Source organism: Stegostoma tigrinum, chromosome 8 (genome assembly GCF_030684315.1).
Source record: "Stegostoma tigrinum isolate sSteTig4 chromosome 8, sSteTig4.hap1, whole genome shotgun sequence".
Classification (NCBI taxonomy): Eukaryota; Metazoa; Chordata; class Chondrichthyes; order Orectolobiformes; family Stegostomatidae; genus Stegostoma; species Stegostoma tigrinum.
The window spans coordinates 13,934,276-13,954,432 of NC_081361.1; the positions used below are offsets into that span (position 1 = coordinate 13,934,276).

General features: G+C 44.9%; 2 protein-coding genes across 2 annotated transcripts in view; one reads left to right on the forward strand and one right to left on the reverse strand.

Annotated features, from left to right (window-relative positions):
* Positions 1–8,498, forward strand: part of pappa2 (pappalysin 2) — a 525,171-nt gene extending 516,673 nt beyond the window's left edge. The window contains exons 22-23 of the mRNA XM_059647765.1: positions 7,309–7,436; positions 8,401–8,498. Of these exons, the coding sequence (XP_059503748.1) occupies positions 7,309–7,436; positions 8,401–8,482 (210 nt within the window). The 3' untranslated portion in view covers positions 8,483–8,498. The remainder of the gene's footprint in view (positions 1–7,308; positions 7,437–8,400) is intronic.
* Positions 1–20,157, reverse strand: part of astn1 (astrotactin 1) — a 1,971,124-nt gene that overhangs the window by 8,958 nt on the left and 1,942,009 nt on the right. The window contains exons 21-22 of the mRNA XM_048538653.2: positions 11,989–12,089; positions 4,441–4,624 (exon numbers count right to left, since the gene is read on the reverse strand). Of these exons, the coding sequence (XP_048394610.1) occupies positions 4,441–4,624; positions 11,989–12,089 (285 nt within the window). The remainder of the gene's footprint in view (positions 1–4,440; positions 4,625–11,988; positions 12,090–20,157) is intronic.

Genomic DNA, 20,157 nt, shown 5'->3' on the forward strand with positions numbered 1-20,157 from the left:
TTGTGAAACAAAATTTGAGCCACGTTATGAAGACGACCAAAAGCTGGGTCAAAGAGTTAGGCTGTGAGAAACATCTTGAAGAAGGAGAGACAGGCAATGTTTTGAAGACAGGGAGTTCCAGTGTTCAGGTGCAGGGGAATTGAAACAGTGCTCGTAACAGGACATGATGAAACTCGTGAGATATGCATCAGGTCAACTTTTTGTGATCTCAGAGAGCTGCAGGAGGGGATAGGAAGAGGTGAAGTGCAGAAAGGATTTTGAATAAAACAAAATCAACAAATTTTAAAACTGCAGCATCACCAGGCTAGATACTACATGGCCAGCAGGGTTTTGAGGATTGCAATTTACAGACGATGAAAGGTCAGACAGGAGAACAGTGGAATAGTTAAATCTGGAAGCAAGGAAGACATAGATGATGGTTTCAGCAAATGAACTTCTATCCTGTTAAGCCCCTGAGAATGTTACATACAGCAAGCATTTTATTAACTGTCACCTGTGGGACCAGGAATGTGCCACTTGATCAAATATTTCAGATAATCAAGACATACATATAACCACAGTAAATCCTGACCAAGCAAAGCTTTAAGACATCAATGTCCCTCAAAAAAAAACAACACTCCTCCTTAAATCAAAACACAGCAAGGAAAAGCATGGTGACTCAGTGACTAGCACTGCTGCCTCACAGCATCAGGGACCAGGGTTCAATTCCAGCCTTAGGTGACAGTCTGTGTGGAGTTTGCACATTCTCCCTGTGTCTGCTGGGTTTCCTCTGGGTACTCTGGTATCTTCCCATGGTCCAAAGATGTGCAGGCTAAGTGGATTGGCCATGCTAAATTGCCCGTAGTGTTCAGGGATATGTAGATTATGTGGGTTTTGGGTAATGAGTCTGGGTGGGATGCTCCAAGGAGTTGTTGGGCTGAACGGCCTGTTTCCACACTGTAGGGATTCTAAGAATTAGCAATGTTATGCATCACTGTTATACTTGATTGATAGCATAAATACTCCAGCATGGCTGCAGATTGAGGTATTTGAGGTTTATAACTTTTGATATCAAGAGTGCCAGTTGATAAAGTTTGCTGTTCTTCAATAAGGTCTCCTCTCTTCTTCTGAATCCACTAAGTGCCAACATGCTACAAACAATAACCAGATGAATGAGCAGTTAATGAGTATTTTGGGTGGTGAATATTTTATAGAATTTTTCCAGAAGGCCACTCCATGGCATCCTTAATAGCCATCTATATGGGCAAACTGGGGGGTTTGACTTGACTCACCCTCCCAAAGGATAACACATCTGAGTCCTGTATTAGAACATCAGCCAAGATTGAGTCCTGGCCTGAGACCTGAAGTTGCAACTTTCTAACAGAATTATTTTCATGATGGAAGAGATGCAAACAAGTCTGGATTCCGAAACAGGATTTGGCAACTTGGTAACGTTTTTCTCAAAAACAAAATAAGTTTGCTAGCCCTGGGGCGGTTTCAATCTTTGCATTTTCACAGTTAGTGAGTTTCCATTTCCTCTTCTTTAGTGATATTGCAGGAAGAGTTCTATGACGTCCGAAAATAGCAACTGTTGTCACACAATCAAATTTCCAGGTTACACAACAGCTTCCCAGCCCTGTCAGAAAGGAATCCTGAGACTGTTCAACTTCACTGTTGAGGACAGTGTTTTGACCAGCATCTGCCTATTGCCTGATTGAACTTGGCCTGGAGAAAATTTACTGCAAAGTTCATTTTGGAGAAGCCAATGTGTCATAGAAACTCACAGGACTAGGCCTTTTGAAAATGACAGCACGCATTAGTTAACAAAGGACACATTCAACAATGGCTCTCTCCAATTCTCAGGCCAAAGGTAGATCTGACCAGCAGCACCAAGACCTCCATGATTCATACCTCATATCCTCGTAGTTTCCTTTATTAAGGCTCAGCACGCTAGTCTACGAATCAACCATCTAACTCTCCATCTTGATAAATTCTGTCATGTTATGGTCGCTCTTCCCCAAGGGGTCTCACACAGCTAGATTGACGATGGTTCCCTTCTCATTACATTACCCGGTCAAAAATGGCCTGCTCTCTAGTTGGTTCCTCCACATATTGGTCAAGAAAACCATCCTGTATACACTCCAGGAAATCCTGCTAGAAGGCATTGTGGCTAATTTGATTTGCCCAATCTATGTGCAGATTAAAATTGCCCACATTCACCAATATTCCCTTATCACATGCATCTCTAATTTCCTGTATAATGCCATTCTCGATATCACCACTGCAGTTTGGGGGTCTATATATGACACCAACTAATGTTTTTTGCTCCTTGGTTGAGGCTAGAGACCAGACCAAACATCCTCAAATATATTAACAAGATAGCCTACTTTTACTCATTTTAGAGGTAAGTATAATGTGTTGCATTCCAGATGCAATTTGATTGGTCAAACTACTCAACATTAGCAAAATACACTTTATTTTAAAACTGCGGTTAAAATGCAGACTAAAGGAAAAATATATGAAAGGAATAGGCTTAACTGAATTCTATTGAAATGGTTAACAAAATTATATACATATATAATTGTTCCAAAGTCGTAACATCCTTTAAACAAATGCTTGGGGAAAGGAAAGTTAAATAAAATAGATTTTCTCACATGCATTTCTCTCAGTCCAGGAGGGAAAACATCAAGAGAAAATTCTGATGGAGAGAGAGAGTAGCTGGGAGAGATGCATTGCAGCTTCAAGACCCCAGCAACTGCTGATGAAAAACTAAAACTTAAAATCCTGGTTCTGTAGGAGCTTGACTCCACCCATTCAGGCTGCTTCTAATGTTGCAACCTTAGAAACAAAAACCCAAGGCCTCACAAGCTTCTTTCTTTATGGGCTTGGAAGCAGACCAAACAGCACGTCTGATCTCAACCTCTCTTCATTAAAGAAAAAGGACAAAGTACACTACTTAAAGCTATAGTATTGCCACATCACCAGAGAAATTCCAAGAGAGGACATTCAGACACCGGGGGATGAACTGATCACTGACAAAGCCCATTTAACGATTATAGGCATTTAGCCAAGCATACTTCAGTGGTGGAGAGTCACTATCACAAATGATAGTCATTCCATATAGTTAATTGACCTAATGATTTTTTTCTTTCAAAACTCTAATGCGCAATGCAGAATTTAAAAACAAAAGTCTTCCCAAGGAATTCTTTGGAATTGTTAGCAGTCATGGATTAAAAAAGACATCGATTTCTGAGAAAATCTAACAGGGCCCCAAGTTACAAACTGTTCTCACTAAGTACAGAATTTTTCCAGAAACAGTCTCGCTTGTGAAATATAATCAAAGATGACAGCAGTTCAAGAAATTCCTGATTTTTCCATATGGGTACGTATAATTAATCTGGAATTTTTACAACATGCTTTCCAAAGCACTATGTTCAAAACCACTTTTACTGATACCCACGATGGGGATGTTATACAGTAATTAACAAAGTTTTCCTTGGAAATGACTTTGCTCTCTTTCCTCTGATATGTGCCAATCTAAAAGCAAGCAACCTTTGACAAAAAAAGCCGAGCTGCAAAGAAGTGGATAATCCCCACCCATTTGCCTCCATCCCACTCCAACTGTGCCTCCACAGTTTGTTCGAAATTATTTCTGGCACTTCACCATAAATACTGGATGTCAAATCTTAGGCAATTGGAGGTAAGAATTTACATTTGATTCAGGGTTTCTCCATTCTACTGGGTCAATAATCCAATCTCTCATTGCCACCTCCTAACTGACCTGTGTCATTGGTAAAGACTACAGACAAGAGGGAAATTGCTTTTTGTGTCAGTGCAAAACTGGCAATAACAAGACTGATTTATGTTACACACCATTTCCATTTCTCATTAACTTCATTTCTCACAATTCTAACCGTGCAGAATGACATCAAAAGCAGTCTAAAATGACACTGAAACAGAGCAAGCACACTCAGTGGGCAGTCAATACAGTTAAGTCTAAGCCTTATACATCATGTGCTTCTTCAGGCGTGGTTAGAATTAATTGCTCTTCCTCCAATGCAATCTGTGTATTCAATTACTTTGTGTCCCTGTTTGAAGAGTCTATTATTGATGTTTATCAAAAATGCATGACCGTGACCATTTCATTCGTACGCGAGGGATCACTCTCTGTGCAAGCCAATCATTTCATGAGCCAGATCCAATTCTCTATCAACTAGTCTTCCCTCCCCAAGCCCTGGCTGAAAAGAACCTTGGGTCCTGCTGCTTGATAGGCGAAGATGATTGTGAAACTCATGACTCCCATTTAACATCAACAGTGTTTCCTCTGTCTCTCTCTCACATGGACTGGATCATCACTGCTCACATTATTTTTCCTTCGGTTTTACCGTCAGAAATGAGTGAAGGAATAAGCTTGAGGGAAGAGAGACAGCATGCCATGACTGACACCCAGCTTACACATACCTGGGGCCCAATTCGTCCTCACAGCGCCACGTGAATTCTCCAAAGTGCTCGTAGTCCTGGTTGTAATGGTAGTACACTCGGTGCAGGGTAGATGGGCCCAGATCCATCAGGGTATTGTACGCGGTCTGTTGCTCCTTTCCGCTTGTATAGCCATTGAACAGGTTGTAGATTTTGTCAGCAATTTCTAGGGAAATCAGAGGACACCAGTCTCAGATCAGAATCCATTCAAAAGGCCAACAGATGAGTTGAATGCCTCACTCAGTTTTGGTGGTGGCTGATCTGCTGAATTAATGGACATGAAGGTTTGGATTAGGGGCATTGATGGCTGTGAAGTCAAGGGGAGGTAGCCCTCCTACCATCTGCCCTCCAGTCCTGACTGAAGTTCTTTGGAGATGGCCTGCCCACAGAGACCCTCAAGTATCGAAATAATGGTCATTTAAGGCTGTCCCTGTGCTGGTACCAGTGTTGTACTCATGATGGTGGGGGCCCACTCCACAAAATAATCTGGACAAGTGATCGTTGGGGGCTGGCAGATCTCCTTTGCTAGACCCAAGGTCCATTGGAGAGAAACCACACTCCCCTCAAATAAAAAAAAGTATATTGGACTTCAGAACTTGGCCCTTCCCTGTTCCCCCAATCCTCTCATCCTACCCTCCCACCTCTCCAATGTGGGCTGAGATTCCCAATCCTGGGATATGTGTTTGGCTCCTTAGCTTGGTGGGATGCCATGGTCACCTCTGCCCATTGGTGCTGCTAGGGCGAGACATTGTATGGTGGGACTTCCTTCTGAATGAGGGAGCAGAGCTCTCCCCTTTCTAGCAAGGAATTGCTGTGAGGCAGGCACTAGATCTGTGTGCAGGTACCCAACCCTGCCCACTCGCTTCCATTTAAAATTTCAAAAGGGAGATAGACAGTTTTGTTTTAGGAATAGAGAACAGAACTGCGTTAGGGAAGCTGAATACAGATCAGCGGTGCTCTAATTAAACAGTAAAACAAGCACAGGGAGCTGATTGGTCTGCTTCTGCGTCTACGTTCTCAGTGCAGTTTGCTGCCATCAATTTTGGCCAGTGCTCTGTCATAACTGGTCCAATCTATAAGCTGTCAAATCCGTCTGAAATATTTGCTCAAACCAATCCATGTGGACTGGCATGGGCTTCATAAGTGGCGATTTGTCAAAAGCATACACATATTTGTCATCATGTTTCTTGCTGAAAGGTCATGGTGATCATGTGGTGTGTTTGCACTTATTTACTCCAAGTTATCCAACAGAGACAAAGACAAGCATTGCTCCATGATGTCACGATAGCGATGAGAGTATTTTAACTATATAATGTCTTATTGATCAACTGGCAAGTGGCTTTCATTCCATTTCTTTGTTTACAGGGGAAGTTAATATTCTGTCCTTAAAACTTGACTGTGCTGAACCTCCTATCCATAATCAACAAACCTAGCTGTATGTAAACTACAGAATGCAGAGTTCAGATATTGCACCTTTGTGAAGATGCTTCAGAAATTTTGTTGAAAAAGGACATGTTGAAGTGCATGAGGAGTGGAGTAACCTTAGAGTTAGTTCATGGGGAAAAAGAAAAATCAGCAGAACTTTGATGTATCAAAGACTAAAGAACTGGAAGAAGCTGAATGACTTATTGTTGTAATTTTGTGAATGTATTGTTCCTTGGGCTCAGGGATAAATTTAAAAATTTTGCAAACGGGATCAAACTGAGCAAAGTTGAAGACAGTGATGAGGCATAGTTATGAACCCAAGGATGATATGGGCAAGAGAGCATGCAAAGACACTAAACTGTTGCAGACAAAAAGCTGGGTTGAGGGAGGGAGGGGGAAATGATGGACTGAGGAAGGATGAAGATGGGAAGGAGGGAGTAAGGAAGGAAGAAAGCAAGAGAACAGGGAGGAAGTAAGAGAGGAAGGAAGAAGAGAAGAGGAGGGAAGAAAAGAGGGAGAGAGGGAAGATGGTAAGGAAAGAAAGAGTGAGGAAGGAAGAAAGAGAAGAGGGAGGGAAGTAGGGAAAGGAAGGAAGGAGCAGAGGCAGGGAAGAAGAAAGGGAGGGAGGGCTTGCATCTACAACAAGAAAAATAAGCTTATTATTACACAGCATTTTTGAAGATGTCCAAAAGTGAGAGGCAACCATTAAAGTATTGTTGAACAGCAGTCACTGTCAGAAGGTCGGAAATGTAGCAGCCAATCTGTGCATACCAGGTCCCAAATAAGCAACCTGTTAATGATCTGTTGTATATAACGCTTTCCACAGCCTCAGGATATCTACAATGTTTTACAGTGAATGAACTTGTAATTTGGGAAACGCAGCAGGCAATTTGCCAAAAGCGAGCTCCACAAACAGCAATGTGATAGCAATTAGATAATCCGCCACAGTACTCTGAGTTGAGGGATAAATATCAGGCAGGACACCGAGAATAATACCAAGTTCTTCAAAAGGCATCATTGGGTCTTCTGTGTCCATCTGAGGGGGCTGATGGGGCTTCAGCTTAATGCTTCATCTGGGTAATGTACCTTCCTGCACGTAGCGCTCCTTCAGTATGATGCTAAAGCAGCAACGTAGAGTTTGAATGAAGGCATCTGGAGTGGGACTTGAACACACAACTATCTGATTCAATGGCAAGAGTATTAATCATCAAGTGATAAATATCATGACACCCAATCAACTGTTGGGGAACAGTGACCTTGCAGATAGTAGAGAGGCTGTGCAAACTGTTCCACTCCAGTAAGAGAGGTAATGACTGATTGAGTAACGCCAAAGAAAGTGTGAAGTCTGGAGGTAGGGCCCAACTGGGTGTGGAAAGTAGTGACTGCATCGCCTGGGATCAATCAATGGGTTTCCTTTATCCACAGGCAATCTGGAATTCTTGGAAACCTATCACCAGGATTCAGGCTCCAAGTTCCGAGGTAGGATGTCAAGAAAGAGCCATCAGCACACACACACACAGGACTGGAATTGTGCAAACCGCAGCAGAAGAGTGGTATGTTTAAATTTTTGGAACTGGCCCAGGGGGTCAACTAGGCCAGACAGACATTACAGCCAGCAAACTTTCCTTTGAAGTCCACGTTTAGTGAGAAAGTTAGAGGCATCTTTATTATTCCATCTATCAGAGTGAATGGGGAAGTGAGCATTTCATCATTCCATTGCTGTTTTCTTCTTCGGCTACCCATCATATACAATTGAAATCAGTTCTGTAAAGCACAATCTTTGCTGGGTTAAGGGTAATGTACACTGCACTCTTCAAAAAGAGTCAAGCTGTGCAGCAACACATAATACATTCTCACAGACAACATACTTACAGGTTCCTTATTTATATCCTTATCTTATTTGGGGCGGCACGGTGGCTCAGTGGTTAGCACTGCTGCCTCACAGCGCCAGGGACCCAGGTTCAAATCCACCCTCGGGCGACTGTCTGTGTGGAGTTTGCATGTTCTCTGTGTCTGCGTGGGTTTCCTCCAGGTGCTCTGGTTTCCTCCCACAGTCCAAAGACATGCAGACTAGATGGATTGGCCACGCTAAATTGCCTGTCATGTTCAGGTGTAGCTCAGATGGGTTAGAGGGGGATAGGGCTGGGTGGGATGCTTCGAGGGTCAGCATGGATTTGTTGGGCCGAAGGGCCTGTTTGCACTCTGCAGGGATTCTATGTTCTATCTCCCAGACTTCCTTATTAAAAGGGGTAAGTTGTGATCATTGGGGGTAGGGGGTGGCTGAAAGTGTAACTGGTGATAAATATCTTTAACTACAATATAGAACACCAATAATTGAGAGATGTGGACAATGTCACAGTACATCAGATACAAATGATGACTACACGCAATTACAGCATAGAAATAGGCCACTTGGCCCAATCAGTCCATGATGGTGTTTAATCCTCCATCTTTCCTTATCTAACTCTAGCAATGCGACTCTCATTATCCTTCTCTCTTCCCCTTGTGCTTTTCTAGGCATGGCTTCAAGAGAAAGAGAGATCAAGAGGCAGAGAGCATCAGGGCTGGGAATAGCAGAGCTCAGAATCTTCTCAGATGAAAGCACACACAGAAACACCTAGAAAATCTGCATCCAAGATGGAGACCATTCAGTCTGTCTTGGCTGAAGAGTTATCGCTCAATAAAACTCACATTCAAGCTCTTGTTCATGGTCCTGAAGGTTACAGCACTGAATCCCTACAGAACTTAGAACAGTACAGAAGAGGAACAGACCCTTCTGCCCACCGTGTCTGTGTCAATCATGATGCCATTCTTAACTAATCCTATCTGCTCACACATGGTTCATATCCTCCTGTTCCCTGTCTGCTCATGGATCTGTCTAAATGTCTCTTACATTTCGCTATTGTATCCGCTTCTACCACTTCCCCTGGCAGCACATTCCAGGTACATACCATCCTCTGCATAAAAAATATGGCTCGCATATCTCTTTAAACTTTTCCCCCCTCACTTTTAATCTTTACTCTGCACTAATTGACATTTCTAGCCTGGGAAAAAGACTCTGACAATGCACCCTATCCATGCCCCTCATAACCGTACATACCTCTATCAGCACCACCTCAGCCTTCAAAGCTCTAGCGAAAAGCATTCAAGTTTGTCCAACTCTTCTTATAGCTAATATGCTCCAATCCAGACAATATCTTCTTCTGGACCCTTTCCAAGGGCTCCACACACAGTGTGGTGACCAGAACTACACACAATACTCCAAATATGGCTCAACAGTTTTATACAGATATAATGTGGCTTGCCAACTTTTATACTCAATGTCCAAGCGTTGAAGGTAAGCATGCTGCACACCTTCTTCACCACCCTATCCATTTGTATCATCACTTTTGCAATGCCATGGGCTTGTACCCCAAGATCCCTCTGTACACCAATGCTCTTAAGGGTCCTGTCATTCCTTGTATACTTCATTTTCTTCAAGTGTAAGTTTATCGCAATGAGTTATGGAGAAATTAAAATCAAGAGGCCAGTACTTTTTTTATTATTGCCAATACTGTAGATCTTACAAGATTGGCAGGTTAACAGGAAGCGGGGAGTAAGTGTAATTGGGTCTTTTTTAGTGTGGCAAAATGTAACAAGTGATGTGTCTTGATTTATATCAATGAATTCAATGAAAGGATGTAAAGCAAATGGAGGAATCTTTGCAGCCTCTAAAGTTCTGGCACGAAGGCGAGAAAGAAGAGGAAGATGTATGAGGTCGCCAGCAAGGAGCTCCTTGATGCGGAGAGTGAAAACCCCATTTTCTAACCGAGTATTGAGTGGTGGGATGAGGTTCTCACTAATGGGCACTGACAGGTTTGTAAGCATGCATTAACTTCTCATTATCACCCAATCTCACCTCATTAATTTTTACTTTCCCATTCTCCCATCCACCTAATGGAATCTAGACACTGGGAATTCCCAACATGAAATTCAGACTGGGTGGGTGCCTGGCAGCTCCACTTTGATCTTTGAGACCTCCATCTTGGACAGCAGGTGCCAACATCTCAGGGCACGCCCTATGGGCAGTGACTGCAACACACCCCATCCACAGATCTTGGTATTCGAAACAGACCAGCCATATCTCCATGGCATTTACAGTATGGCTCTACATTTCTATGCTGCACTTTGGAGTAGACTGGACCTCCTTTCGTAATGCTGCACACAGGAGCAGGTAACCAACTCATGCTTTACAGCAGGGTGTTTCTCATTCATTCACTCAGCACTCAATCACTACATATCGACTCCAATGTTCACAGCATTTCTGTCTCAAGACCGGCAGAGGATTGCAACAATGAGTTGAGTCCCATATTCCATGTGACATTCTGTCCCCAGCATGTCAAGGCTTCAATTACATGGAGTGTTTGCACAATACTCTGTGGTACTGAGAATAATCAGTAGTGATTTAATCAATGTTTTCAACACATTAAGGACAGCAGTTACAGTAGATACACAGAAATGATTTTCAATGGTTGGGGAGTGTTGGTCTGGGGATCATAGACTCAAAATTAGAACTGCAGTTCTAAAAAATTACAAATCAGGAGAGAAATCGAAATTGTTTCTATAGTGAAGCGGTAGAAAAAGTTTGCAATTATCATCTGCAAGTTACAATTTGATGTTTGATAGAGTATAAAATTTAATTATGAGATTGAAGTAGGAGATTCCTTTTTTTTGTTAACAAAACAGATAAATGGAGCTCAGTCATGAATCGGCCATGATCTCGCTGAACAACAAAATAGATTCGAGGGGCCGAATGGCCTCCTCCTGTTCATGTGTTCTCAATCATTTACAAGTAAAGAATAATTGGTGCATTTTACCGTCTGGTTTTCTGTCAGTGAGATTATTTTAACGTGATTGTCTGCTGAGCTTGTTTGATGATATCTGTTGCTGGCTCTGTTGGATCCCTGAGGGTAGTTTTCTTTAAGGTCTGAGAGGTGCTGAGAGGATGTTTTCCCTTGTGGGGGAATCCAAAACTAAGAGGCACAGCTTCAAAATAAGGAGTCTCTCATTGAAGATGTGGATGATGAGCAATTTGTTTTACCTTTATTCATTCACGGGATGAGGGCATCGCTGGCCAGGCAGCATTTATTACCCATCCATAATTGCCCAGAGAGCAGTTAAGAGTAAACCACATTGCTGTGGATCTGAAGTCACATGTAAGCCAGATCAGGTAAGGGTGACAGTTTCCTTCCCTAAAGGACATTAGTGAACTGGATGGGTTTTCCCAACAATCGACAATGGATTCACGGTCATCACTAGATTCTGAATTTCAGGTATTTATCAAATTCAAATTCCACCATCTGCCTTGGCGGGATTTGAACGTGGGTCCCCAGAACGTTATCTGGGTCGCTGGATTAACAGACCAGCAATAATACGACTAGGCGATCATCTCTCCCATTTCATCTCTCAAAAGATCATTAGTGTTTCAACTCTACCCTCAGGAGTTCTGTGGGTTGCTGGCCTGATTTGTAAAGTCTGAGCTAGTCAGAGGGGAACGGCCTTGTGGTATGATTGCCGGACTATTAATCCAGAGATCCAGGGTTCAAATCCCATCCTGCAGATGTTGGAATTCAAATTCAATAAAAATCTGGAATTAAGAATCAAAGGAAGGCCGCGAATTGATTGTCAAGGAAAACCCATTTGATTCACTAAATGTCCTTCAGAGAAGGAAGCTGCCATCCTTACCTGGTCTGGCCTAGCCAGCAAAATCCTCACCCCATGAGTAAAAACAAAATCTTTTGAATTAGAAGGGAATCAAACGTGAAGGAAATGGGGAAGGGCATAGGTGCAGACATGAAAAGTGAATTTGTGAACCACAGGCAGAAATGCCATGACCTTATAAAAAGGGGGAGTAGGCTTGAAGAGCTGAATGGCCTGTTTCTTTAAGCTCTTATTAGGTCAGCAGTGAGGGCTGTCACACAATAAGGCTGACTTTAATCCAAGACCATCAGTTATGGACAGTAATCACAGACACTGCACAGTAAATGGATCGTGGTTTACCTGGGATCTTGAAACCCAATGTAGAAGCCAAGAACTGACTGAATTGAAAATGACAGGAAAACACACCTTTAGCCTTGACATCATCCACGAGTGGACAAGGTACTTTAACAGTGACTGCGCTGGGTCTGGAACGTCTTCCAGTGTTATCCACGGCCCACAATGTAAACCTGGGTCAGAACACAACAATCCAAAGCATTAGCTTTTGTGCAGTTAAGCAGTGCAGCCACGTGATTCATCTTTGAAGTGTGGGACGATGCACAAGACCTGGCAGCTGTGGATTACTGCTGCTGCATTCGCTAGTCAGACTTAAACCAGCTGTGCCTTCAGCTGGAGTTCAGTTCAGCTCCAAGACACAGCACTGCCAAGTTTGTGAACAGAAGCAGACCTCTACACTCTGTTCAGCCATTTTGGCAGAAGTGGTGGCCCACAAACTATTCATGCAGAGAATCACACAGCAGTCAGACTAGTGACAGCTCCTTGTCCATGATAATAAAGTGTGAAGCTGGATGAACACAGCAGGCCAAGCAGCATCTCAGGAGCACAAAAGCTGATGTTTCAGGCCTAGGCCCTTCATCAGAGAGGGGGATGGGGTGAGGGTTCTGGAATAAATAGGGAGAGAGGGGGAGGCGGACCGAAGATGGAGAGAAAAGAAGATAGGTGGAGAGGAGAGTATAGGTGGGGAGGTAGGGAGGGGATAGGTCAGTCCAGGGAAGACGGACAGGTTAAGGAGGTGGGATGAGGTTAGTAGGTTGGAAATGGAGGTGCGGCTTGGGGTGGGTGGAAGGGATGGGTGAGAGGAAGAACAGGTTAGGGAGGCAGAGACAGGCTGGGCTGGTTTTGGGATGCAGTGGAGGGAGGGGACGAACTGGGCTGGTTTTGGGATGCAGTGGGGGAAAGGGAGATTTTGAAGCTGGTGAAGTCCACATTGATACCATTGGGCTGCAGGGTTCCAAAGCGGAATATGAGTTGCTGTTCCTGCAACCTTCGGGTGGCATCATTGTGGCACTGCAGGAGGCCCATGATGGACATGTTGTCTGAGGAATGGGAGGGGGAGTTGACATGGTTCGCGACTGGGAGGTGCAGTTGTTTGTTGCGAACCGAGCGGAGGTGTTCTGCAAAGCGGTCCCCAAGCCTCCGCTTGGTTTCCCCAATGTAGAGGAAGCCACACCGGGCACAACGGATACAGTATACCACATTGGCAGATGTGCAGGTGAACCTCTGCTTAATATGGAAAGTCATCTTGGGGCCTGGGATAGGGGTGAGGGAGGAGGTGTGGGGGCAAGTGTAGCGCTTCCTGCGGTTGCAGGGGAAGGTGCCGGGTGTGGTGGGGTTGGAGGGCCGTGTGGAGCGAACAAGGGAGTCACGGAGAGAGTGGTCTCTCCGGAAAGCAGACAAGGGTGGGGATGGAAAAATGTCTTGGGTGGTGGGGTCGGATTGTCCATTCTTGTCCATTGCTGGTTGCCTCAATTTCACACGTTAAACTTTATTTGCATAACAACATGTATTTTGAACACGATGTTAATGCCACAGTGTGCTGCAAGGCACTTTTATACTGTAGGCTTCAATTTCTACTTACCCTGATCCATCAGGTTTACTGTGGATATCAATAACCCAAACAGTTCTAATAATAGAACATACCCAATTACTTTCATTCAAGCAAAGTTCATTACAAAAACTAAGAACAAATCCTACCCATGCAACGCTTGCAATTACAAGTGGACTTGTCCAAAGATCACACCAAAACAGCCCACTCTGTCTCAACAGATGAGCTCACAAGACCCCTCTCACCCACTCCAACATCACCCCCGGAGAATGTGCAGCCCTCCGCTCCAATCCCAACCTCACCATAAAACCTGCGGACAAAGAAGGCGCAGTTTAGATTAGATTCCCTACAGTGTGGAAACTGGCCCTTTGGCCCACCAAGTCCACACTGCCCCTTGATATATATCCCACCCAGACCCCTCCCCCTCTCACCCACACACCCCTGAATGCTATGGGCAATTTAGCATGGCCAATCCACCTAGCCTGCACATTTTTGGACTGTGGGAGGAAACCCACGCAGACACAGGGAGAATGTGCAAATTCTGCACAGACAGCCACCCGAGGCTGGAATCGAACCCGTGTCCCTGGTGCTGTGAGGCTGCAGTGCTAACCACTGAGCCACCGTCCACCCCTCAAGTTGTAGTATGGCGCACTGACCTCTACATTGCCGAGGCCAGGTGCCAACTCTCCGACACCTCTGCCTACCACCCCCGGATCATGACCCCACCCCCGACCACCAACCATCGTCTCCCAAACCATTCACATCCTCATCACTTCAGGTGGCCTCCCACCCACAGCTTCCAACCTCACAGTCCCCCAATCCCGCACTGCCCACTCTAACTCCTTCCCAAAATCCACAAACCTGACTGCCCTGGTCGACCTATTGTCTCCACCTGCTCCTGCCCCACCAAACTCTTCTCCCCCTCTCTTGACTCCATTTTCTCCCCCTAAGTCCAAGAACTCCCTACCTACATCCGTGACACCACCCATGTCCTCCGCCTCCTCCAGTACTTCCAATTCCCCAGTCCCCAACACCTCATCTTTACAATGGACGCCCAGTCCCTACACACCTGCATTCCCCATACAGAGGGCCTGAAGGCAGTCCGTTTCTTCCTGACCCGCAGTCCCGACCAGTCCCCCACCACTGACACCCTCATCCGCTTAGCTGAACTTGTCCTCCCCCTCAACAACTTCTCTTTCAATTCCTCCCACTTCCTACAGACAAAGGGGGTGGCCATGGGTACCCGCATGGGCCCAAGCTATGCCTGCCTCTTTGTAGGTTACATGGAATAATCCCTCTTCCGTACCTACACTGGCCCTAAACTCCACCTCTTCCTCCGTTACATTGATGACTATATCGATGCCGCCTCGTGCTCCCACAAGGAGCTCAAACAGTTCATCCTCTTCACCAACACCTTCCACCCCAACCTTAAGTTCACCTGGGCCATCTCTAATACCTCTCTCTCCTTCCTGGGCCTCTCTGTCTCCATCTCTGGCAACCACCGAGAAACCAATATCCACTTCAAGCCCACCGACACCCACAGCTAGCTAGAATACACCTCCTCCCATCCACCCTCCTGCAAAAATGCAATCCCCTATACCCAATTCCTTCGCCCCTGCTGCATTTGCTCCCACAATGAGGCATTCCACTCCTGTTCATCTTAGATGTCCTCATTTTTCAAGTACTGCAACTTCCACCCACTCAGCGGTCAAGAACTGTGTCTCAGCTGTGTCTCCTGCATTTCCCGCAACTCATCCCTCACACCCCATTTTCACAACAACAACCAAAACAGAATCCCGCTCATCCTCACGTACCACCCTGCCAACCTCCGGATCCAACGCATCATCCTCCGACAATTCCAACCCCACCACCAAAGACATTTTTCCATGCCCACCCTTATCTGCCTTCCCGAGGCACTACTCTCTCCATGACTCCCTTGTTTGCTGCACACTCCTCTCCAGCCCCACCACACCCGGCACTTTTCCCTGAAACCACAGAAAGTGCTACACCTGCTCCTACACCTCCCCCCTCACCCCCATCCCAGACCCCAAGATGACTTTCCACATCAAGCAGATGTTCACCTGCACATCTGCTAATGTGGCATACCATATTTGCTGTTCCCGTTGTGGCCTCCTCTACATCAGAGAAACCAAGTGGAGGCTTGTGGACCGCTTTGCAGAACACCTACGCTCAGATTTCACTCAACAACTACACCTCCCAGTCGCGAACCATTTCAAATCCCCCTCCCATTCCTCAGACGACATGTCCATCCTGGGCCTCCTGCAGTGCCACAACAATGCTACCTGAAGGTTGCAGGAACAGCAACTCATATTCCGCTTGGGAACCCTGCAGCCCAATAGTATTAATGTGGATTTCACAAGCTTCAAAATCTCCCCTTTCCCTACCGCATCCCAAAACCAGCCCAGCTCGTCCTCGCCTCCCTAACCTGTCCTTCCTCCCACCTATCCTCTCCTCCCACCTCAAGCCCCACCCTCATCTCCCACCTACTAATCTCATCCTGCCCCATTGACCTGTCCGTCCTCCCTGGATTGAGCTATCTGCTCCCTACCTCCCCACCTACACTCACCTTTACTGGCTCCATCCCCGCCTCTTTGGCCTGACTGTCTCCTCTCCAGCTATCTTCTCCTCTATCTAATTTCTATCCACCTGCCCCTCTCTCCCCATTTATTTCAGAACCCCCTTCCCCTCCCCCATTTCTGAAGAAGGGTCTCGGCCCGAAACGTCAGCTTTTGTGCTCCGAAGATGCTGCTTGGCCTGCTGTGTTCATCCAGCTCTACACCTTGTTATCTCAGATTCTCCAGCATCTGCAGTTCCTGCTATCTCTAACCACAAGATAAGCTTGCTTTGTGCTCTTTCCAAACAGATAAGGTTGTGCATTCTTAACCCTGTCTAGTCTCCAGCAATGATCAGTTTGACCATGAAAAATATTACAAACCTGTCGTCCTCCACAGTCAGATTGATCAATTAGTTCATTTGGAATTGCTTGTTTTCCTGAATACAGACTTATCTCTTCAGTTTTAATAAGCTTTGACCTTGTTCGGGCTGTTGACACCTTTAAATCATATAGTCAACCATATGGCATTAGACAGCACAATTCTGTGATCAAGCATACTGTTTGGCTGACAAATAGTCCACATTTTCATAATTAATGTTGAGGTCTGTTTTAAAACAGACTCCTACCTTTCAGATGGCAGCTAAGTCCATTACTGCTGAGTTACAGCACTCGATACAAATACAGACACATTTCTGTAGACACAGAAACATTAAAACCGGTGGCCCTTCTAAATCATTAGGTCACCATCCCACCAACTGACATTTTCATAAAGCCAAACTTCAGATGGACATTTTTCTTCTCTTTTTTCATTTCGACTAATCCAGGACATGTTAGGGTTCTTTTCTACAGCAGGTCGAAACAAATTTAAGATGGATGTCTAATCGGCAAGGATTGCCACGTTACTCAGAGGAAGAGAGCAAGGCGGAGCAAGAGAAAGTTTTCGGAAAGGATCACTTTAGGGTCTTGGCCTGGGATCACATGGTCAGCAATGGTGGCATGATTAAAATTAGAACTACAGAAATGATGGACTGGAGGTGGCTTGCAGGATTGTAAAACAGAAGGAGATTATAGAAATAAAGAGGAGTGGCATGAGAGTGGGTTTTTACACAAGCCCTGACCTTGTTTGCAACCAACTCTAATCTGCCCTGTCACAGGCCTTATTGAAAATATTAATCAGAATGTCCCATGGATTGGAAGGGATAGATTTTGGCTTTCTACCTGCTCACTGAGCCAAATTGAGCACTACAGACATCAAAATAACGGAATCTTCATCCAGGCTGTCCATATTTTACTTTAATGACAAAATGGTACCCTCGCCAAATGTGGCGGCACTCTCTCAAAGCCACTGGATCCATGCATTCGTTACCCTGCCCACCCCCCGTTTCGCCTATTATCTACAAACTTTCCTCAACTCATCAACTCATAACACTCTGCTTCTTATATCCTAGCTTCCATCAATCTCAATTATCTGTCATCCCTGTGTTCATTGACCTACAGATGCTTCTAATTGTCACTGCGTCCACTTCAAAATTCCTGAATAAATTTTCCTCTAACAATTTGCCCAGTCAGTCCCTGGTATCCCCTTTAGATTCCTGATGACTATTCCCTTCCAGCTCTGGCCTCTTGTGCATCTCTTATTTCCTTCACCCTGTCACTTCTGGTTATGCATCGAACAGTTTAGACCTAAATTTTACATATTCTCCCTGCAAAATCTCTAACTCTCTCTCTCTCTCTCTCTCTCTCCTGCTTGAAGAAGCTGGTTAAAACCTCTCAATTCTGCCAAGTGGTCAGTCTTTGCCTTTGGCTTGCTGCCAACTATTTCCCTGTTACATTCCTGGGATGCACTTGAGGGTATTTTACTACATTAATAGGTGTTATCGAAATGCAAAGTGCCAGTGTTATTGTTGCTTCTGCAACTCAGGTAATGCTTCCTTTCTCAAGGCTACTGGAAATGTCAGATCCATTATGTCACATTGACATTTTCCAAGATTGTCTCGAGGTTTGTGAGCCAGCTTGGTATAAAATGACCGTCCATCAAATCTTTATTTTCCTCCACCCAAACGCCCTACCCAAGGACAACTCAGCATCCTTACACTCCACTGTCCACCTGAGACAAAAAAAAGCGAAATGCCAGGCAGCAAAAGCTGAAAGTGGACCACTAAATTACTTTGCACTGTGTATATGATCTTGATGTGCCAACTGCAGAGGTGAACAACACAAAAGGTGCAGATTACTCCAGTATGCAAAAGAATCCTGTTCAGTCACAGGAATATGCACAATCCTGAGTGGAGGTCATCCTCAAATTAAAGGACAGCTGATGATGCCATGACTTAAGAGATTTTCAGATGCAAATAATTTAATAAAACTCCCTACTCCATTTCCTGACCTTTCCCGCGAGTGTTCTAAGTTGGATTGAGATGATTACAGGTCCTTGACTAAACCACCATTTCAGGAGAATACAGTGACAATTCTGTGTCCTGATTAAATACCGCCACGGCTCTTTCTTTTTTTAAAAAAAATTCAGCATGTAAAGAAAGCCTGTGAAGAGGCAAAGTTGGCTCCTTTGATGCTCCATCTCCGCTCACCAGTCACTAAGGGGCTTGACTGCACTCACTAGTGTTAATGACAACAGCGCCAACACAGCACATGTTGAAAGTGTGCAAATACTCTTGTCGAGTACATCAATATTCTGGGCGTTGCCTGCCCACAAACTGTTGCTTAATGTATGGACTGTTTCTGATGCACTTTTGAAAACTTGCCCAGTTCGATCTCATTTCTAAGGCTGGGCTCAAATTAAATAGTTTAGGTAATGTCTGCACTGTATACATGCTGTGAGAAAGAGGGAGGGAAACAGACAGAGCAGGAGAAATGGAAAAAGATGCAATCTTCACTCTGATCATAAATTGCGTTATAAGTAATTAGTGCCATATCTAATAAAAAAGAACATTTTCAGAATGCAATCTATATAATCAACAGGATTTAAGAATATTACTGTTTTCATATGCATTTTAGAATTATGATTCAAAAATGATGTCATATGCCTCACTGGAAATGTTGCATGGTTAAAACCCAGAAAATAGAACACTGTTCAGAATTTTTCACTGTACCACATTTAGGAAGCTGCGTGTGAAGGTCCTTAGTTGGAGGAGGACAACAACATTCATCGGAATGGTTCCAGGGACAGGAAATCCTACCTGCAAAGCAAGGTTGGAGAAGCTGGATGAGTTCTTCTTGGAAAAGGCAGACTAGGGAATAACAAAACCATTCACCGCAAGCCATTGGGATGATGAATATGTTGACTGTTGCTTAAGGTTTTGGACACGCGAATCTAAGGAAGAAGGCAGCACGGTGGCTCAGTGGTTAGCACTGCTGCCTCACAGCGCCAGGGACCCGGGTTCGATTCCACCCTCGGGTAACTGTTTGTGTGGAGTTTGCACATTCTCCCCGTGTCTGCGTGGGTTTCCTCTGGGTGCTCCGGTTTTCTTCCAGAGATGCATGGGTTAGGTGGAATTACAGTGCTAAGTTGCCCCGTAATATGCAGGCTAGGTGGATTAGCTGTGGAAAATGCAGGGTTAAAGGGAAAGAATAGGAGGAACATGTCTGGGTGGGATGCTCTTCAGAGGGTGGGTGCAGACTTGATGGGTCGAACGGCCTCTTTCCGTGCTCTAGTGATTCCGACAACCTTTGTTGAAACGCATCGAGTTGGCTTCTTATTTGCTGCCCACATGAAGGGTGGTCATGCAAATGTTCAAATATTTCTGAAGGGAACAGAATGTGTCCTCAAAGGAAGCACAGCTGCTGTGATGGAGGATTCAGACTGACCAGATTGCTCCGTGGAGAGCCTGGCATCGACTCAGTGGACCAAAGTGCCTCCCACCGTGCCATCCAGAGTGCACTCTCGATTCTCCTTCTGCCTCCTACTTAAAATACCTTTCCCGTTCATGAGTGCTTCCCTTTCTTTGTTACGTCACATTTTCCTTAATGTACTGACTTCTGCTGATGTGCAGCTCTCAATGCCACTTGCTGGGAACTCATGCAAATAGCCTTCACATGCATGCATAGGCATGGCCTGTGTGTGACAGGCATCATCTCTGCACTTAATGCTGTCCTGAAGCAA